The 21983-nt window shown below is 46.6% G+C and overlaps 2 protein-coding genes across 8 annotated transcripts in view; one reads left to right on the forward strand and one right to left on the reverse strand.

Annotated features, from left to right (window-relative positions):
• Positions 1-3158, forward strand: part of LOC142417786 (dynein axonemal heavy chain 17-like) — a 33753-nt gene extending 30595 nt beyond the window's left edge. For all 6 annotated transcript variants that reach the window (XM_075518807.1, XM_075518808.1, XM_075518809.1 and 3 more), the window contains 4 exons: positions 674-856; positions 1106-1249; positions 1796-2021; positions 2788-3158. In XM_075518807.1, coding sequence (XP_075374922.1) covers positions 674-856; positions 1106-1249; positions 1796-2021; positions 2788-3035 — 801 coding nt within the window. In that variant the 3' untranslated portion in view covers positions 3036-3158. The remainder of the gene's footprint in view (positions 1-673; positions 857-1105; positions 1250-1795; positions 2022-2787) is intronic.
• Positions 409-21983, reverse strand: PGS1 (phosphatidylglycerophosphate synthase 1). Of its 2 annotated transcripts, XM_075518820.1 has the most exons (10): positions 21796-21983; positions 16840-17029; positions 15641-15718; positions 14428-14527; positions 13546-13735; positions 13008-13186; positions 11553-12086; positions 7103-7251; positions 4608-4750; positions 409-2969 (listed from the first exon to the last, which is right to left on the reverse strand). In XM_075518820.1, exons 1-9 carry the CDS (start codon positions 21966-21968, stop codon positions 4631-4633), a joined length of 1713 nt encoding a protein of 570 aa, XP_075374935.1. In that variant the 5' UTR covers positions 21969-21983; the 3' UTR covers positions 409-2969; positions 4608-4630. The 2 variants fall into 2 exon arrangements, with proteins under 2 accessions (XP_075374935.1, XP_075374934.1); XM_075518819.1 differs by lacking the exon at positions 21796-21983 and having other exon boundaries at positions 16840-19728.

The following is a 21983-nucleotide window of genomic DNA, read 5'->3' on the forward strand; positions in this document are numbered from 1 at the left end:
AGTACTGCCTGCCGCTGCCTATTTGCCCCTGTCCCATCTGCAGCTCTCTCCCCTCTTCCCTGCTCTTGCATCAGCCTAGATCCCAGGCAGGCAGGCAGGCAGGCAGCTACTCACGCAGATCATAAGACCATTAGCTGCTCTCCTCCAGCATCTCCGAGAAACCCAAAGGGTAAAGAGAAGGGGCTGAAATGCTGCCCCGGCAGTTTTTCTTTTGCGTTCACTCCATCTGAACACACGGTGCAGTTACAAAAGTCAGCAGTGTTCAGAAAAGTTACTCTTTGACAGGGTCGAGATGCGCCAGTGGCAAAATGTGGCTCACATGCCACGTCCTCAGCAGATGGAGCAGGCTTAGTAAAATCCACTCATGATGGCAACTACTAAAAATACAGATTTAAAAAAAAAAAAAAAAAAAAGTCTTCCTCCTGACTCTCTGGATTTTACACTTGAATTTCACAGCCTCCACGGGGCACTTCTTACCTTCTTGGCTATCAAAAAAGAGCTGCAGCTTTTCAAGATCCAAGAGCAGTTAGTAAAACAATAGAGTATTAGTAACAGAGGAGGAAGCGCAGGGAGACACGAAGGCAGAAAAAGAAAAATCTTACTAAGTTAATTAGCTGTTAACCCACAGCATTTTTCCTTAGATAAGAGCAGTTCTATGGCATATTCTTTCCAGGTGAAGTCAGTCCTAGACGAGATTATTGAGAGGCTGCCAGAGCCATTCAACATGGCGGAGATCATGGCGAAAGCGGCGGACAAGACCCCGTATGTTGTAGTTGCCTTCCAGGAATGTGAAAGAATGAACATCTTGACCCATGAAATCAGGCGCTCTTTGAAAGAGTTAGACTTGGGACTAAAGGTATGCATTAGGTAGCTGCCTAGAAAGCGCCTCTCCCTACCAAATAATTTCCCATGATTTGCGAACGGCTGTTGCTCGTTTGGAGCCTTGTCTTGTACAAAGCGCTCGGCTACCCTCTGACACCTCCCACTGTGCTGGGCACGGCCAGACGGTACCAGCCTCCTGCTTTGTGATGGGTCCGAGACCAAATACTTCCATCAGTCTTGCTCGCTTCAGATAAAACTGCCCCGACTTTTCTCTTTTTTAAAGGGAGAGCTAACGATTACATCAGATATGGAAGAGCTGGCAAACGCTCTCTTCTACAACAACGTTCCTGAATCCTGGACGCGTTATGCCTACCCCTCTCTTCTGAGCTTAGGAGCCTGGTATGCAGACCTGCTCCTTCGGATTAGGGTGAGCAGATTTCTTGTGAAAGTTAAAGCTTAGGGAGCAAGTGGATACCACAGAAGACCAGGAATAACCACTGTACGCTGACGGAGGTGAACTGGTTTATTTTTCAATATTAATTTAAGCAGTTTGAAGTACCTGGAATGGCCTGTTACCCCAAGAATGAGAGCAGAAGTTTGAAACGGGTTCACCATTAGAGTATATCACTCTTTCAAAAGAACATTAGCTAACCCCATCATAACTTTATATGTCTCAGAAGAAAAAAATATTTAATAAAACCATCTATTTAAAGTGTAGCTTTGTTAAAAAAAAATAGCAGCAGTATTTACTGCAATCCAAATTCACGGTTTAAGTCTCATTGCTGCAGTGGAATCTGCTCTTTATTCATCACAGGCCACCTCCATCCTCGTCTCCTCATCTGGAAGATTACCTGAAGCTCGTGTTGGGCACAGTGAAGCATCAGCTCTTTGTCACATCGTATCTCAAAAGCAGTGTCCTGCTGCTCAGAGGCCATGCTTCACTCTGAAGTACTTTGCTGGTTTTATTTTCCAGGAACTGGAAGTCTGGACAACGGACTTTGTGCTGCCTGCAACAGTGTGGCTGGCAGGATTCTTCAATCCCCAGTCCTTCCTCACCGCTATCATGCAGTCCATGGCAAGAAAAAACGAATGGCCACTGGACAAGATGTGTCTTTCAGTGGAAGTGACCAAGAAAAACCGCGAGGATGTAACAGCTCCACCCAGAGAAGGCTCCTATGTGCATGGATTATTCATGGAAGGTGAAAGATTGCATCTTTTATGAGATGTTTCAGACAGTGAGAAAGCCCAGTTCAGCCTTAAAAATTCTTGCAAACAGAGCAGGTGTTAGTACTCACTGGCTTCTTTGAATTTGTACAGCTTTTGCAAAAGCAGAGCCTTTATTCCACGCTAATGTCGGAGAGGTGCCAGCTGAGGGCAGCACCCGCCCAGTTTACAAGCAGTTTCACAAACCAGAAACTGTTTTTTGGAAATTCAGACTGCATATCATGAACCTGAGGACTGGGCTGCCTGACGCTACATGGTTCTAGTGAATAAATATATTACACTCTTATTTGATGTGCGAGTAAGACAAATCAGGAAACTCAGAACCCAAAAGAATTACTGCTAAACAACAAGGGGGAATGAGATGGCAGTATCAGCAGAGCACCAAAGGGGTCCACTTCAACAAGAGCACAGACCACACAGGACAGCTATCGTAGTTCCCACCACGGCCAAGTTCTACCTTCAGCTGTGCAACTTTCATGCAAACCCATGCTGAAGGGATGAGTGGGGACAGAATTTATTTAGACATCCCACACACAGTAAGGCAAAATGCATTCATGAGTCACAGCGAGATAACGTTAGCCCTAACGACTACTAAGCCATGGCTACCCAACCTTCACTCTCCATCCTCAACTGTGCTGCTAGAGCAACTCCTTCCCACCCATTAGTAGTTATGAGAACAGCCCCCTCTAAGTGAAAAAGCCACTGGGTAGCTGGTACCCTGACAATTTCATAATATTGCAGGCGCTCGATGGGACATCCCTTCTGGTGTGATCGCAGACGCTCGACTGAAGGAGTTGACGCCCATGATGCCGGTCATCTTCATCAGAGCCATCCCTGTGGACCGCATGGACACCAAGAACGTCTATGAATGTCCTGTCTATAAGACACGGATGCGAGGTCCCACTTATGTCTGGACCTTTAACCTAAAGACAAAAGAAAAAGCCGCTAAGTGGATCCTTGCCGCTGTTGCTCTGCTCTTACAGGTCTAAACTTTAATGACTGTGGAAAACCGCAAATGCTATTACTTGCAAAAATCTCAAAGTTGTGTAACTTAGTCTAAGTTTGATGGTACCAGAACTATTTTACCAAAGTATCAATAAAAACATTGCTGGAACTGCTGTCGTGTGGAGGCTGCTCTTAAAATACATGGAGTTTCTCATGGCGGATACCAGTTTTCAATTGGTGGTTTCTGATAAAGTGCTGGTTGAGAGCCAGACCACCGAAGGAAGCCAAATGGAACAATTGCATGCAACTATCCGGATTCGTTTCCTTCTCATAGCTCTCTGTCTTTCCACAGATATTTGTTTGATTGCTCAGTGCTAACTGTGAGCAGAAATTCGTCAAGCCGTGTGCACGACACATTCCTGCATGGCAGCACATATCTGTTTAGACCAGACGGAAGAAGAAAGGTGCAGATTTGGCCCACTTCACCAACACATCCCCCTGTACAACCCAGAGAAAGTCCAGCTGCAAACAGACCAATCTCCGAAGTATGTCCCTTGCTATTTCTAGGTTATAAAATCTACTCTACCCTTTCTTTCACAACAAATAATTTGTATCAGCAGTAACACCTATTAGGGTGATTAGATCTGCTCTGGCCACCACACGGAAGCCAATGCCTGTTGCTTTATCATAAAATAATTCATCAAAATCCCACCCCGTGAAATATCTGAACAATTAGTTCTAAAATACAGTTGCATAAAGCTTCCCTCACAGCTAGTGGTAAGAGAAGCCACATGGGGAGGCAAGTAGAGCTGCTTGTTTCTTTATAAAGTAGTAGCATTTATATAGTTTATAGTTTTAATTTTTATATTTATAGTTTCTTTATATAGTAGTAGCATCCTCTCATGCCCTCTCCACAACTCATGAAAGACACTCGTAACACATCTTAACATGAAGGAGCCAGATACACAACCCCAGAGATGGAGACCATATTTATGTAAAGAAAATGGATGTGCGAGCACTTGGCATCAAGGGCACACACTTAGGTGCCAACTGCATGGACTATGTGCACAGGACAGAAAAAAAAAAATCTAAGAGCGATTGCATGAAGCTCAGAGGGGCTCTAGTCACTGGGCAGTTGAACAGCCAGGCAAATCCAGGATGCTGTACGAAGCAGAAAAGCAAAAACAACTGCCCTTCTTAATCAACATCTACAAGGTTAAAGCAAAGCGCTGATCAGATAAAAAGAAGACAAAACATTTTAAATATTCCAACAATGTTTTCTATTAGCTGGTCAAGATAAAATAAACACGGTCCCTCTCCACAAAACCCTGAAAGGAACATTTCAAAAATGGAAGTTTTATTTCTATACATGGGAAATACCCTTGTATGGGTTCTCTTTCATTGCCCCTTCCAGAAATTCTAGTAGATGAAACCCAATATAGACCTTGAGCAATGATTCCAGTCAGTGGCAAGTACCCCAGAAGAAAAGAGAGGTGCCTGTTTTTTCCCCACATCATCTGTTTCCATCACCTATTTCTTCCACATGATAGAGTGCTGCACTTACTAATTGCAGCCAGTGCAATATAAATACCCCATAAGAATGGCAGAAAACTCACCCAAAGCAGCAACTTTTCTTCTTTCAAAAGAAGTTCTTGATCAGAGGTGTTACCAGCTTCACCCACAGTTTCACGTAACGATTTGGCTGCTCAAATGTTGCTGATGAGACTACACCTGAGCAGAGGTAAAGCTGCTCCTGTTCCTATGCAGGGAAAGAAACACCATCCCAGTAAATCCTAAGTGTTAAATACATAATGGCCTTTAAAAAAAGCAAATTCTCAGATAAAACTGGCCATGGATCCTGCCAAAAGGATCACTTGCATCATTTCTCCCACAAGCCTGAATATAAGAGTCTCATTCCATGCAGCACAACTCAGAGCACCTGAACCACCGAGGAGCCAGCACAGGATCTGTCCTTCACACCCGCCTGCCACACCACTCCACCTTTTGATGACTATCAGTGCACTCAGTAACTGAACCTCAAGAATTAGCAATTTAAACTCTACAAAGAGCAAAGGTAGAAGGTTTTGCCTTTTTGTGCCCCACAGTTGCAAGAGAGCCAAACTTCAGTTTCAAAAAAAATCCTAAATCCCTCGCCGTAATTGCCAGAAAAGGAAACCTTACCATAATCTCAAGAGACTGGCTTACGCAGCTCTTTCTAGACACAGCTCAAGCACTGTGTTTTCAAATGAATATGCAGTCATGATTTCAACTAAATTACCAGAAACACTTAGGCTTCTCCAGTGTGTACACAATACTGCTGAAGGAGGAAATGAACCATCATGATGATAATACATGCTCACATTGCACGTGAAAGCAGCTGTTTGATCAAAGGTAGAAGTGGTTTTCTTATCAAAGCCAGTCAGGTCTCTAGATTTGCAGGCAAACAAGGAGCAGACCATCTACTGTAAGTCTGTTTTTCATTAGCTAAGCTGTCACAAACAACAGAAAATACTCTGCACTGTTTAAATTCGGGGTGGAACAGGGAAGCAGGAACCAAGCGCTGGAAAGTAACACCAAAAAGATGAACCAGCAACAGAAGGAAGACATTTGTGTGCCAAATCCATCTAATTTTAGAAGCCCAAAATGCTCCAAGAGCTAGAGTCAGCCCTGCTATGAAGATTCTGCACTGTAGTCATCTGATACAGTGAGGTCGTCTCGTCACTGGAAGCGAGACCAGTTATCTGAATTGAAGTTCAGTTCATTCAGTGGAGCATCCAAAGATATCCAGACCACTCAAATGTCTTCCCATATCTCATCACACATTTTTAAAATGGAACCGAATGTTACATAGGCAAAGTGATTTCATGGCAGCGTACCAGTAATGTATTAAGTCTTCTAAACAAAGATCACAGAACAGTAAACAAACAGCCAATCTCAAAATCAGCTTCCAGCAAATGGGAATGGTTTAAAGCCCTTTAAATTAGATCACTGCAGCACTGTTTCAGAAAATTCCTTTGTCATATTTCCATTGATTCTCCCCTTCCATTAGAAACAAGTAGAGGCAAGATATGAATTGAAATATTCAAGCAACTCTTCCAGTAATAGAATTGTTTTTGATTAGATATACTCTGACTCATCCTGTGGAAGAGCCCTGATGCAATAGGGCAATTCCCATTGATCTCGAGGACAACTGTGCCTTCTTATGCCAGGACTTGCCTTAACAGAATACATTTTTGAGATCCCTAAGTCACACACAGAGGCACCAAACCAATTTGCTTTGTATCAGAGCACTACATGAGAAATTACTTGGGACACGGTCAGTTCCAGCAGTAAATTCAGAGTCAAGACAGCTGGAGAACCAGACAAGATTTAGAGAAGCAGCAAAACTGCTGAGCAGTCCAAGCTGCCTAATTAAAAAACAAAAACAAAGAAAGAAAAAACCGTGGGACACTGAACATCAAACCACTGAAAAATGTTTGTGTCAAGATTATATAATGTCATATTCAAGATTATATTATGTCATATAACCTCATGGGCAATCCAACCAGCCCAGAAATCCTCTTCTTGTAGAAACTACACTAAGATCCCCTGCCTCTGTTCACCTCCACAGCCTGTGGGCAGCCACCCAAAAGCTAACTGATTGGCATTTATATTCCCACAAAGGATTTCCCAAATGCCTGAGAAGCAAAATCCTCCAGAAGTCCAAGATCAGCAATTCAAAGGGCCTGACCTCATTATCCTAGAGCATGGTGCGACCTTGGCAATGCCCAAATATTGGGGATAAGGCCCAGGAACGTGCTGTGTGATCAGTGAGCAGAAGAGAGCCAGCAGATCCTCTCTGAATGCTGTCTCTCTCAGCATCCACTGCCTGAGCACTCCCGATACTCGAGTTCACTGGGGACACATGTTCTTTCCCGTTATGGCCTCCATTTCCCAGAAACAGGCACTTGCAGCAGGCATCTCATCAATAGTCACTTAACTGACAGCTCCTTGAGACATCCTATGCTCAACAAGGTTTTGAATTATTGTAGCTGTAGGTTTTTATTGCAACTGCGTCATCAGCATTCTCTATGTGACCAAGAAGCACAACATCCGTGTTATCTCTCCTTACCTGATGGAGTTGCTGCTGCAAAGCTTTATTTTCTGTCACTATCACAACCTGAGCTTCCAAGTCACGATGAACTGATCGATATCCAAAATTAGGAGAGCCAATCAGAGTTAGGCAGGGAAGATCGCTTCCTGCCAGGTACAGCCAGAGGCCTGCAGGAAAAACAGGAGAAGAAAGGAAGTGTGGCAGACAAAGGAAATGACCGGGGTAGCCTCAAACAATCGCTTCACTTAGAAGAAATGCATTAAACATGTTAGATTACAGTAACTATAAAAGATCATGACACAAAGCAAGCTTCCTTGCAAATTGTCAAGCATGTCTTGTAAAGCTTCGTATGAATCCTGGGGTACCCTTGCACGGCTTGCATTGTCCAAACTTGCGTGCTCTTAACAGGGGGGCTGCAGCACGCTCTGTGCCGCCTCAGGGACACATTCTTAAGAATGTAAATATGCTTCATGGAGGGCCCCCGAAATGATCCAGAATAAGGCACTATCATTAAGTTAGAGGACATTTTGCACCACAGCGTATCTCAGAAACACTGGAATAAGACAAACAGTTTTTCAGTAAAGGAAAACCTACACCAAGCAACAGAGTGCCAGGCAGTCAAGCTAGGCCTCGACCAGTCAGTTCCCGAACTGGAAGCAGCGCAGTTGCAGTGACTAACCCCTTCCCCGAGACTACACAAGACAGTGACATGAAGAGGCATCTCCCTGCTCTGACAGGTGAATTCACATGAAATAAAGACTCGTAAGAGAAGTGCAAATACCCACTCACTTCCTGAGGAGCCACCCAAAGGTGAAATCAAACTCTTGCCAGGATGCAAGACTCCCAAGTCCACTCACCACTGCAGTTCACACACAACTTTGCCAGTGCAACAACAAGAGCAAGCGTGATACAACCCAGGACTGTTTTTTCAAGTGCAAGATGGAAACACCATACTATTCTCAAGCGCACCACTGTAGCACGGCAGGAAAGAACAGCGAGGGATGCCACAGGAGAGCAGGGACTATTGCCAAGGAGAGTCTATACAGCCATTCTCTGTGTATAAACAGCCCCAAGAAGTGTTTGCTCTCCACTTAGCAAGGCACAAGCGCTTAGAACAGCCCTGGGCAGGTCCCTGATAGAAGGCTTATCCCTACTGCAAGTCACAGAAAGACTACAACAAAGAAACCGTAGCATAAAAACCACCTAGTCCTTAAAATAGAAGCAGGTTTCCTAACTCAACCCCAGAGCAGTTCCAAGAATGCCTTGAGTAAGAAGCTGCCGATTCACCACTGGTTCCTGTAACCTCCTCCCCACCCCCACATCACACACACTCAGCAGCTTCGCTGCCACTTTCAGCTACGCCTCCTGGCTCAGAGCTGGCACTGCCCATAACTCAGTGACACGACCCACTCCTCCACGGGCTCGCCCCCGCCCGCAGAAGGGCAGGAGTGCCGACACGGGGGGCTCCGGGAGCCGCAAAAAGCACCCCAGCGGTGCAGAGATTCGGCACGTTCTGCCACCCAACAGGACAGCTGCCAGGGGCTGCGCGATGCCCCGGCCCAGCCGCAGCACAAGGCTCCCAACAGCGGGCCAGAGCTCTGCCTGGGCAGCAGCTACGAGGAACACGCTTCCTCGCTCTTTCTAAGCAGTCACGCGGCAGCCCTAAAGCCTTTACGGTGTCTTTGGCTTTATGGCCACCTGGCAGGATCTGCCCAAACAGTGACTCACCTTTCCAGAAAGGGGAAGCGCAGTTTCCCAACTGCCATTCAATAGCAGTAATGCAGGTTTATCTCGGAGCAAACAGCCACCTGCCCGGCACTCTGTCACCTGACACTTGCATGGAAGGGACCCTAATCCTAAAGGATGTTCCTGTGTCACTCACGACACCACACCCAGAAATGCAGCAGAAGACGGGTAGATGTGCACTGCTGCAGGTAGGCTCCATCACGTTACACCCAGGAAAGCCGCTCTCATTGCAAAGGTTTGCATTTCCTACTCACACGTGCATGATGGCTGTGCAGCGCTCTGAACTGGACTGCTACAACTGCACTTGCACCGAACACACCTAAGGACAATCGTAACCCTGGTGGGAATACACACTACGGGAAGCTGTGCGTGAGGATACAAAATGTTTTAAGAGGAGCTGGAAGGGTTTACAAAACAGCAGCCACAGCGTTTGGTGTAAATCAGCTAGATCCTATAGGAGACTAAAGGATGTCTTTCATCTTAGCCCAAAAAGGAAGTATTAACAGGCACTATTTGCTGCTAGGGATCTCACATCCTATTCCAGGAGCCAGACTCTACGTGCAACTGCCCTTCATCTGTCTCTGGGGTTTCCTCCTTTTCCCTCTTCTGCCCTGTCCTCTCTTTTACACACACTGCGTGACTCCTGCAGAAGGAAACGGGGTGAATCAAATATGTGCCAAAGGGCAGAGCGTGCCAGAGAAGGGAGCTACAAGCTGATCCTTCCAGCACTCCGAAGAGGAAATGGAAAGAAGGCAGCAAACATCGCCAACTGTCCCCCCCTGCCAAGCACGGGAACTGCTGAATTCCGAGTCTTGTATCTCTCTCTCAAAGAGACTACCATACAGCAGATACAGCCCAAAGCACTTCCACAGGAAGGCACAGCTGGCCCAAAAAGGGATTGACTGCCACATGCACTTCGGTAGCTTGGAAAAGCAGCCCATACCTTCTGAGCTCAATCCATGCCAAACCACAAAATCCCACTCGGAGTCAGCAGTGCCCAGCAAGAGGAGGAACCTGCGGACCACAGATCGCTTGAGCACGTGCTTCCTGGAAGACAGACCACACAGGACTTCCCAGCCAGGCAGGCACCTCCTTCAGGCTGCCCTGGACCAAGATAAGGGTTTTACTGCACTAGAGTTACTGGTCTTACCGCAGGAGAGGCACAACACTCGTTAGAAAGGCTTGTAGTTTCGACACAGAGGCAGCCTAGTAACACTCTGTATTTTCTTTAGTCAAGAGAAGGCCTACTCAGCAGCTTTCTCTCCCTACCACCTCTGAACCTTCTGAACAGCCCGGCAGGAAGCAGGGCAGATAGAGGCATTCCCACAATCATTAACAGCTAGTCTCCTTAAACAAACAATGGGAGAACAACTCCGGAACAGGAACAGGCCAGAGCCCCGGGGGCTGCATCCTTCCAGTTCAAATCAGACACGTGCTGCAAACAATGGAAATGCCCCTCAGCACACTGCAAAGCCGGCTGGGGAAACTTGCATGTTAATTACTGCCAGATTGGGTACTGCTTACAGTAATAGATTTGTCCTAGGGGACCAGTGAGCCATCACAGGAAGTGACACAGTGACATGGTGCAGAGCTCTGCTTGCAGAAAATCAGAGTAACAGAAGACGCTGTGGAACACGGCAAAGATGTCTCAGCTTGGCCGAGGGCCAGGCCTGACCAGGAGACCGTGTCATTTTGTGAGGTGTTCCACTAGTGCACCTCCACATGGGAAGACTGTAAGAATCTAGATAAAAGTGGCACATGCATCAGACTTCTCAAAAAAAAAAAAAATCCTCAATTAAGCAGACTTCCTAAGCTATTCGCATTATTAAAATCTACTACTAAGCAATCAAATACTTACTACTGTGTATAAAGTAGGAGAACATAAGAGTCAAGGACTGCACTTTCTGGAAGGAAAGTTTAGAGACACAACCAGCAACAACCAGTCAGGGGAAAATATTCATGCTTTGCTCAAGGTGGCATTGGGCTTGTGGAAGTTGTACACAATCTATCAAGCAAGAAAGAATCTGGGGTCTTCTACAGAAGACCATGATGGCAGTATTAATTATTTTTGTTTATTATTAACTACATTTGTTAAGCAATATTCATTTCTCAGCAACTTCCCCTCCAGCTGCCTCCAGCTCCCAGAAGGCACATGGGTGCGTTCATTCACTGCGCTGCACTTTCCTGTATGCCGTAAACAGAAGCTGGTACAAATTCCTCAACACCTCGATCATCCCCACAAAGACCGGCTGCCAAGAGAACGCAGCGTCCGGGACCACTGGGGAGTCACCACTGCGAGCTCCCTTCCTGCTTCTGCCGCAGGTCCCGCCCTGGGGTCCCTGACACAGTCATCGCTTCTTGTTGCTGAAACTCGCAAGAGGGATACAAGAAACTGAATCACAACTGTTACTGCGATGATAAACGCATCCAGATGTTTCCTTTTCTTTCACATCCAGATTCACAAGACGGTGCCTTACTGTCACCACAGGGACAATCCTTGTATAATCTCTGGGACTATATTCAAATCAGGCAAGACATGACTTTGCATGGTTGTCCCCTGAGCGATCCTAACCTTCCAGGTTTATGCAAGCAAGACGTTTGAGTACTTTGGAGGTTAAGTCTAGACTCGGCACCCAGCCATCCCTCACTAGTTGCGCAATCCAAATATGCTCAAGTCTCAAACGCCTTCTGAACAAGTCCTCCTGGGAAACGAACGTCTTACCTTTGGCATGGAAAGTCCACCCAGCCCTAGAGTACTCCTGCAGCTGGACCCTCTCCTGTTGGTGAAGGTAGCAGACCTCACTGTAAAATTGGTGCTCAATGTAAACATAGGCAGCCGGGATGGCACCTGCCACCCCTTTGGCACCAAAAAAACCATTCACCTCCGGTGAGGCCAGAAGAATCCGATACTCAGCCCTAGTGCCCAGAATGAGGTCCATGTAAGCTTGTGTCAGGTTGAAGTAGCCAGTAGTAAGGTATATCCTGGCATCCCGTTCAGCCTCTGTCAGCAGCGTCTCTGTGACCATCTCATCTATTTGAATCCCAAAAGGTTTCATTTGGATTAAGGGATAGATCCAGGTGTCGGGTTTTGGTTTCAGACCCCCAGATGCTTGAGAGCTTTGCTGGGATAACAAGGAGCTGCCTTGCTGGCTGCTGTGCAAAGTCTTTGCGTGAAGGAGTTGTTGTCGTGTCCTGGCAGAGTTGATCACCTCCATGACTCTTCGATGTGCCAGCTCACAGTAAGCCATCTTGTCTCCTGCAGGAAAACCACACGAGATTGTGTTTGAGACCTAAAGGTACAGAGCTATGCATCACCTATTATGTAGCGGGAAAAACTACTGACAGGACACAAATAAGAGAACAAAAAGGAGCTAACACAAAGACCACACAACTTTCTTCCCTAAGTCTCAAAAAAAGATATTTTAAGGTTAGCAAAGCTACATTAAAGAAGAAAAATATTCAGCTTTAAGAGGGGTAAGAAACTTGAGTAGTGGCAGCTTGAAAAATCCACTGAGAAATGAAAAGACCAGGGCAAAGCTAAAATGGTAACCAAGAATGAACTGGAACATACAAAATAAACTACTGCCCACAGTCTAAGCTTACATCACACAGCAGTGCACAAGGCCAGGACAAAAACTTATGATGCAATCAGCCTGACATAGATGCCCTTCTCTGCCCACTTCAACGCTTGTTCTCGGTCTTCCTAATCCAATATTCATTTGATTCCCAGAATAGACTTGACTACAAAGTATTAATTACCAAAAATAGCACTACATTCATGAAACATTCAGAATATGTGCACACTGAACATCTAGAATTATAGACATTAATATCAAAAATAGAAAGAACCTCTCAAGGAATTCAAGTTCTTGTTTAAGGTCATAAGCAGCAGAATTATGAAGAAGCACTGAGACGGTTAGAGGAACTTCTAGCCTTTGCAGACTCTGCCACATTAGCTGGTGATAGCCACTGTACTAGACAGACCCAGTCTCAAAACTCTAGCAATCTTGATTTTAATAATGGATCGCACAGAAATGGGACACCTTGCAGCCTGTAAACAATGGTCAGACACTCAGCAATTCACAAATGGATGGAGTTCAAGTCATCCTCAAACCCTGGCTGTCACTCCCCTCCTCTGGATCATATCATCCAACCCGGTAAGACAATTCCCTCCTACCTTGGTATGGGTGTACCATCCCCTCCATCATCTGGACTGTATCATCTCGCTGTAATTGCAGAGACACATCTCCAATCGCATCCACTAGCTCTGTGAAGAAGTCTGCAATCTCAGGAGAGTCCTGCAGGAGAACATAGCGGTCCTGACGATTGGTGAAGTACAAATCACTCAGGTTTGCGCTAGGAGAGAAAGAGAAGAGTTGAGGTCCAGCACAGAGCATAGACATATGATCCTGAACACCCCAGCCTAGGTCACAGATCTCACTCTGCGTATAACTGGACTAAAGTACAAATTGGCCATTTCTTTTTGAATTGCGAGAAATCTTTTTCTTCCCTTTTGAGAAAGACTCTCTCTTTCATATGAGAATCTCATGTGGAAGAGCTGTCACTGCTCTTCCATCTCAGAATAGCATTGATATGATCACTAGGGAAAGACCAGATGCAAATAATGAAGTTCAGACAACACTGGTAGCATGCATACCTTGCCTCAAAACCTCAGCTAAATGAACCGTATGAGGGCCTGAAGAGGCAGGACTCACCCGCTCAGGATCACATTATCATCAAAGAGATAGACCTTGATGTGCTGCAGTCCAATGGTCTCATTAAAACGCGCTGGAATCAGGAGCCTGAGAAGTCCACGCAGGTTTGGGGTGTGGAAGAGGGACACACGGACTTGCTCAGGAAATCGCTGCAGCAATGGAATTAGCATTGTTCGAGAATTCTTCCTACCTGGGAGACAAGGGGAGTTTCACACACAGGATCACACCAGACAGGGGATACATCATGGCATGGCACCACAGCTCCTCAGCTAGAAGCTGGTTACAAACTGAGCACCCGTCTCATCTGCTGGCACTTAACATGTTTTCCTTTTTTCTTTTTTTTTTTAAATCACTTTCATTTGCACTATGTCAATATTGAAATCGACATCCAGAACTGTAAGTTCATTGATGAATGGGCCTTGGAAACGGTCACTGAGCAGGTCTGACACCATTCAAGCTTCTTAATCAAGCCACACCTAGCATTAGTTATCACATGTTACAAAGAGTCACCCCAACGGTTTCTGATTAAGTGTACCACTACTTCCAACAATTCCCACTTTCCTTTAAAAATGAAAATCTAAGAGAGCATGATGGATAAGGGCAAATGCACTAACAAGTGAACTAAGCAAGAAAACACACGTTGCACAGAGCAGAGTTTGGCCCTTCTTGCTCCTACCACCTGTTTTCGGAAGAAAAGCTGCTCAGCTTGAAGGTTTTCTGGCAATAAGTAGCCACTGGTATACGAAAGGCCAGTTTTGAAAGGTATATGATTTAAGCAAGTAGGTCCAATTAGTCAAGACAGCCTCTCTCTGAAAAAACTAACTGTATCCAGCCTAACTGTAAAATAAGCCTTTGAAGAAAGCAAAACATCATAATATCTACCCCGAGATCCCCTGGTGTAGTCAAGAAGAATGGAAACTCTGAGGTTAGGCGATCCTTTTGCTTGCAGTGATTTCTCCAGTGTTTCTTCTAAGCAATCCACCTGCAGAGAGAGATTTCTCTACTCATTACAGAAAGCAAATAAAGCTTTATAAGGAAAGAGTTCAGCAACCAGGAGGCCAGTGGCCATGAAAGCTTCCACACCCCAGTATGAGTCTTTCCTACTCATGCAAAACACTGCTAGGTTAGACTGGCATCTGTCAGACTGGCATCCTACTCCATCAACCTAAAGCAACACATGAAAGGGCATCGATTTTACATGCATACATTCTTCAAGCCTCTGAAGAGCAATTAATATCAGCAGAAAAAGTCCCAACATCATTCCCAAATCACAGAGCTGCATTACCAAAGAGAAACCTTGGTAGCAGTTCACAAATGAGGCAGAGGCAGTTTTATTCCTTAACTACAAGGCTGTTTGTCACATGCAAATTCCAATCTTGTGTACAAGCCCAGACAAAGCCAGGCACAAAACCCTGTGCAGGACTCTGTCCACCTTTACCCTGCTGTGGAATTTGCATTCTAACGTAAGAAACTGGCCACGGTCAGGCTTCTCCCTAAAAGTCTTAGGTAATGCTTTTGTTTCTAGAGGGAAGGACAGGAAACAGAAAAGGTAAACAACGTGAAGCAAAACTGACCTCTGTCTTAAATGCAGAGAGCTAACACTGCATCTGCATACTGTACTTGGAGGACAAAACATAGCACTACATACGTACAACATTAATCATGTTCAAGAAAAATGCCAGAAAAAAAAATTATCCATGATCCCACAGTTCTGTCAAAACCCTTTGAACAGTATGCCAGTAACCTGACAGTCTGAAAGATCCAGGCTCATTATCCCGTGAAAAAGGTCAGTAGTTCCATGGCTCTGTACTAAGCCTAAAACAGAAACTCCATATGCCTCCCTTCCAAATTCCTCCCTCCCTCACGCCACGTACAAGTACACAAATGCAGCCAGGAACCCTGAGAAAACTCTCAAGGAGAGGAGAAAACACGTGTAAAGTGAATCCCTATATGAAAGTTTTAAGGACATTACAAGCTCAGAAATTGCACCTCACATACACCTCTTGCACCTGCACGAACAGGATGCTTTTTGCAAAGGCAGGCATTTTCTTTCTGCATTCACTTTCTCCCCTTCCCAAACCCTTTCCACACTCACCAGGTCCTGTTCGAGGAGCCCCGTTCCCAGGTATAGTGAAGCCATCACCACTCGCTGCTTGGCTGTTTTTATCTGCACCTGGGAGTAGCAGAAAATAAGTTCAGTTTCACCCTCGGTCTCTGTGATCACTAGGAGCTGTGGTTCCCCCGAGGAGAATCACTTCAGCCAAATCATAGCATTGTCTCCCTTGCCTTGTAGAAGGAAAGGCACAAGGATAACACACTGATAGCAAAGATGTAAAACACACAGGTCTTTACAGAGCAACACCAGCACCATTGCTGCATCCAAAAATCGAGGAAGAAATCAATGTTTTCTGGAAAACTGAGGAACACATTCCCTGCAGCTAAAACTATTACATACAAGAGCAGCTACCACGCCATAGCTGCAGCACTGGGATTGTATCAGTACTGGCAATCCCAGCCTTCATTCTGCAGCTGCTTTAATCCTTTGTATCCCACGCTGTGAACTAGCTAGAACCTAGAGACCTTTGCTTACAGAGCTCTCCTCCTTTCCCCTGTGCTCACCACCAACGCCGCAGGGGGTGGTAGCTGCTGCCTTCATGGCCCTTCTTCTCCAACAGCTTACCATGGCGATCTAAGATCACGTTTCAGAAGTACTGGAACTTGCTTTAAACACGCATTGTGAAAAGACTCGAGCAACTGAGCTAAACAAAGAAATTCTCACCTCGGCCCTACTACTTACCTAAGAGATGCAGTATTACAGGATTCACACTGTAACCACCCAAGAGGCCTTTGGGAGGGATTGAGGGAGCTGTGCTTGTTTCGTATTGCAAAGAGGAGGCTGGGAGGTGATCTAACAGCAGCCTGCAACTACTTTTAGAGTAGTTACAAAGATGACGGAGCCAAACTCTTCTTGGAAGTTACAGCTGAGCAGCAGCCACAAACAGCTTTGGAAAGTTCAGGTCTGACACCAGAAAAAAACCCTGTAAACTACTAAGATGGCGCAGCACTGGAACTGCTTACCCAGAGGCAGAACCTCCATCCTCAGCCATTTTCAAGACTCAGCTAGACAAAGCCTGCCTGACCTGATCTAGCAGTGACAACAATCCTGTTTCAAGTAGAAGGTTGGACTAGTAACCTGCAGGTGCTCCTTCCTAACAGCTTCTCTGTGATTCTTCATAACTACTGCAGCTCCCAGCCCCCAAAAACCATTCCCGCAACTTGGAACCCACAACTCACCTTCAAGAGTTCATAGAATTCAGCTGGGGATGAAAGCACCTTGACATGCGAGCTGGAGATCCCAAACTCTGGAACCAGATTCCTGATCCACTGGAACCTGTGTGCTCCTTCTGGACAAAGGGAGCAAGGCGGGGCTGTGATCACAGGAACAGGAGGGGTGAGCAACGGGGCTAGAAGCAGCCATGATGATCTGTGAAAAGAAAGATGGAGAAATTCTGTATGATGGAGCCTTTGCTTCCCACAAACAACCTCCAAGTAGGTAAAGAAAGAGCCGCAACCAGGGCCAATACATTGTAAGGATCCACAATGGCAAGAATGCCTTTCCATAATCCCAGCTGAAATCACCAAAGCCAAATCTAGAAACAGAAGAATGCAACAAAAAGGTGGGAGAACAGATCTTGACGTCATCAGCTCCTTCCCCTAACTGGCAGTGGAGATGAGGGAAAACAAGTCCTTCATCAGAACAGGAACACAGGTGAGGAAACAGGCTGGAAGCTGAAGAAACTGGAGATGTGAACTCTCCCAAACACCCAGAAATGAGACGGCTGGTGGTGCTGCTGTGGTACCAGCTATCCCTGTAATCAGTCACTTCTGGATTGTCTTTATCACACACGCGTCAGCTTTGCCGGGGCCAACTGTCACTTTCATGTCTAGCTGAGTTCTCAGCTGGGCTGAAGATTAATTGTTTCTATTTCAGGTAAAGACGTTTTAAAAATCACGCTACTCTAAAAGTTCCTTAACAAAACATAAAAATGCCTCAACCCCTCAAACTTATCCAAAAAAAGATCTACAACATGCAAAGTGCCTGAGTGCAAGTCCTAGCAAAAGCAATGAAGTCATAGCACCAGAACAACAAAGAGCCGAGTGTGTTTCAACAGGTATGAGCCAAGAACCACAACAGCGAACCATTAGGTAGCTCTCTACAACGATGCCACTTGCTTTCTGCACAAACACTAAAAGAAGGTCAAGACTTCTCTTACAAACTTCAAAGTAGCTGTAAGGGAAGGAGCAGGAAGCTCGTTCTTTAAAAAGAAATTTCAGAACAAATTTAATTCCTTTGAAGTCGCTTAGGGAGGAAACCAACTTACTGCTAACAGTCATGCTTCAGGGGCTGACAAGAAGCAAATGGCATCTTTTCTTCTCTGGAGACTTAGCATGCAAATCCATCAAGTCATACAATAACCCCTGGTAGGAGCTTGTCCACATGACAAAACCACATTTCAGCACAATTAGCAGCAGCAACTCCCATGAGATCCAGGAATCAACGAGCAAGGGACTGAACTACATCCCCAAACCTGGCAGAAAACATTCTGGTCTGCAAATCCTACTCACGGGAGTCAGACTTGCCGTCGGGACAGAACCAAGACGGCTGGTCACATCCTGGAGGAAGGCCAGGTCCCTTGGGCCAACAGGCAGCCACCATCTTGTGACCCATCCTGATGCATTCTGCTACCACCACATACCCAGAAGAAACTTGATTGTGACCTTTACCAGAATTTGTTATGAGGAACTTTTAGGTTTCACCACAATCCAAAGCCCAGATGACCACAGATTCCAGGAAGATGATTTCACTCATTTGTTTCATGATAAAACACTGGATCTTCACAAGGTTTCCGAATACCCTTACGCAGAAGCCAGATAGTTTGCAGTTGCGTTTCCTGGAAAATCCACTAGTTTGTCACTGACTATTCATCGCAACAGAAATCTGAGTCAATTTGTACAAGAATTCCTAGGATGGCATTTTTCAACAGATCATGTGGACCAGGCTCAGACTTGATACCCAGAAGTTATAGAGATTACCAACATAGGCTGTTAAAAAAAATTTAAATATTCCATAGAAGATATTTTTAAAAAAACAATCAAAGCAGAAAAGAAATACAAGAAATACTTTTTTCAAGAACATTCTAGTCAGTCTTTACAGAACCTGAGCAGGGCCTTTGCACGTCTTTGCTCAACTCACGTCTGAAGGCACAGGCCACACATTGGGAGCAGAGACCCACTGCTCCGTTACTGCCAAGTGAGCACGGCGGACAGAACGAGGAAGACCGAGCTACGTGAATTCAGACTGGCATCCAAAAATACTTTTTTTAAAAACAACAAAATGCATGGCTTGCGGAGCAATAACAAAGTCACAGCTATAACCCAGCCCTGCAGATTACAAATTATGTTCTCTGGAATTATTCCCACTGCAAATTTTATGCATTTTATGATAACAATTTATCATCAAGAGGAGATAAATATTTTCCTTATTATTCCATTGGTCAATCCTGGCCAATTATACTTCTAAAAGCCAGTACAGTGGCAGAGAAACTACTTTCCAGAAACATGATTCCAAGAAGCCATTTTCTGGCAAAGAGTATGAAAACTGCAAGTTAAACTGTATCCTCACTCTACGTGGCCAAACGTTCGGTTTATGGATTGATGAGGTGCTCTTCAGGCAGTCCCTTCCCAGTGCTGCTGAGGGAGTAAAAATCGATCTGCGTCACCAGCGCTATTTGGTTTGAGTCTTCAGATTAATTCTATGCATGTATTGATATCCACTAATTCTATACTCTGGATCTTTTACTGCCTACGCAATTTAGAGTATATCTACACTGTTTGATCTTTTAATCCAATACTGAAATTTTAGAACTTTTTAGTGTTGAGAGCCTGAGGCTTTTATAATTATCAAATAAATCAGCATTTTGCTCCAGCCAACAGTAACAATGGCACAGCAACTGTCTACCGAAGCGGCAGCTTCTACCCATCGGTGACTGAAAATAGCTCAAGCGACTCCCCAGGCATGACACAATCCTTTCAACTGTACGCACACAACAGTCAGAAACCATTAACATTATGAAGAAATCATCAAAATTCCATACTTCGACAAACCAGCTTTCAGAGAAACAGAAAATGGGGCGGGGGGGGGAGGGGGAGACCTTCCCATGTATTCCACATCATTGAGTTAACCGGAAAGAGAACACAGAACTAAAAGGAACCACCTCAAATCTTTTCTGCATAAAAAGTTGACCCTAAATATAAAAGAGGGATTTTTTGTATGTGTTCTATTTTTAAAAGTTGTGGTTTTGGTGCACAACTCATGAAGGAGCTGAAACACTCTTATTCACTGTAAAACCTCATCTGCAGAACCAGAGGTGAAGTGAAACTGCAGGATACGGCACCATCCTTTCACCCACGTGTACGTCACCACACAGGGGGATCTACAAATGGCTTGTCTTTCAGTTCAGTTGTCTCTTTCCAGGGCTCAGTCTAGTAATTTATCTACACTAAAAAACACTGATGAAACCAAAAGAGAAGTTTGAAAACAATTTCCTTGGCTTAACCATACAGCAGAACATGGGCTAACACAGGGCTCTGAGACAACAGCGAGGACGACTGCAGCACATCTGCTGGCCAGGGGGAAAAGGGGAGTGAAGACATGCCGTGATACGAGAGATGCCACCCTTACAAAAATGAGTTTAACTCGCCCAGAAGATTGTATCAGGCACCATAGTAACTAAAACAAAACACAGAATCCTTCCAGCACTCTCTTACCAAGAACAGTGCAGAGTGATGCCCAAAGACTGGGGGAAAAGACCTTTTTTTAAAGACTTCTTCAAAGCATTTTGTTTGATCACTTCTGAGCCCAGGACATGGTTCTACAGAAAGACAACCATCTCTGGTTTTTTAATGTTTTGGTTTTAGCATTGAATTGCGCTCCTGATCGCACAGCCCCACAAAAGGCATCAGAAAAACTAAGGCAGCAGTGCAGCAGCAAAAATAAGGAGAGAAGAAGCTGCTCAGGGGAGCGTGGTTGCAGAAAGACTGACAGGAGGAACCACAGTCTGAGGCTGCAGCTGTGCGTTCCCTTTAGCACGGCGCACGGCCAGTCTGGTGCCGGGAAGGGCAGATCTACCTCCCCACAGCTATGCCTTCCCTAACCCTTTCGTGCCCTGGGGAAGGGGAGAGAGGAAAGGGAGAGTTTGGGCAAATTTCAGCCACCAACTCCTGGATCCCACTCACTGCGCGGCTGCCCAGGGGAGATGTCAGGAACGAGCTGTGGGCAGAGGAATGAAGGCCCACTCCTTCCCATGGCAGCCCACTCAGATCTGTTTAAAATGACGGTGAAAACACCCTCTGCGTGCGGTTTGATAATTCACCTGCTCCAGCACAACGGTGACTGCTGCTGGAAGGAGCGGCCCTCTTCCCCGCTCACCTCTCTCGTGCCAGACGCAGCCCCAGCACAGACAGGACTGAGACCTGTTCTCATCTCTTTCCTGATGGGGAGCGGGGGGATCTCACCTTCCGCAGACAACCCCCAGTCCGGGCGGGTTGTGCCTAACACCTAAACCCCGGCCCGTGCCGCTCCGGAGGCTGACCGGTACTTGTGATAGCCGAGGTGGAAAGCTATCCCTAGCAAATGAGTACTATCGTTTCGCAGAGGAAAGACAGCAGGAGTAAAGTAAGTGAAAAAGGAGAAGGAAATAAAGTACACCTCTTGTCCTACGGGCAAACAGACCGCTAGCGCAGAGCGATGGCCTAAAGCGAGCTTACGGAGCAGAACTAGCCCTAAGCCTAAACCTAAGCCTAAGCCCAAGCCGCCTTTTCAGCGGCTGATTCACTGCGAACAGCAGGAAAACGGCAGAACCGCCCCGCCCGGGGGAGGCCGCGGGGCCCCTTGCCGGCAGGGCCGTCCTTCCCCGCGCCCCCGGCGGGCTCGGCCGGGCGCACACGGCGCAGAAACCCCCGGGCAGCGCCGCGCCGAGAAAGGAGAAGCGGCGAGCGAGGGGGCAGCGCGCTTCCCGCCCGGGCGGCCGGGCCTTCCCGGACAGCGCAAGGCCGGCACCGCAGGCGGCCGAGGGCTCCCGCCCGCCGCGGCCCAGGGGAGGCGGCCCGGCCGCAGGCACGGCAGCGGGAGCGCGGCCGCTCGCCCGCCGCGCCGGGAGGAGCCCGGCTGGGCTCGGCGCGGTTCCTTACCTGCGGGCGCGGCGGTCGCGGCCGCGGGACAGGCGGTCGGAGAGGCGGCCGAGCAGCGCGGCCAGGCCCAGGCGGCCCCGCGGCAGCCAGGCCGACAGCCGCCGCCACAGCGCCGCACCCCCCGCCGCCGCCGCCATCAGCCCCGCGCGCCTTCCGCTTCCGGCCGCTGCCATGGCGACGCGCCCGCC

Source organism: Mycteria americana, chromosome 16 (assembly GCF_035582795.1).
Source record: "Mycteria americana isolate JAX WOST 10 ecotype Jacksonville Zoo and Gardens chromosome 16, USCA_MyAme_1.0, whole genome shotgun sequence".
Lineage (NCBI taxonomy): Eukaryota > Metazoa > Chordata > Aves > Ciconiiformes > Ciconiidae > Mycteria > Mycteria americana.

Excerpts from the sequence above, each read along its gene's own strand:
- PGS1 (XM_075518819.1), bottom strand. The coding sequence starts at position 17,247 with ATGACGTCAAGATCTGTTCTCCCACCTTTTTGTTGCATTCTTCTGTTT. Across the intron at positions 15,719-16,839 it reads AATTCTATGAACTCTTGAAG|GTGCAGATAAAAACAGCCAA; the intron begins GTGAGTTGTGGG and ends TGCTACTCCCAG. Across the intron at positions 13,736-14,427 it reads CTACACCAGGGGATCTCGGG|GTAGGAAGAATTCTCGAACA; the intron begins GTAGATATTATG and ends CTTGTCTCCCAG.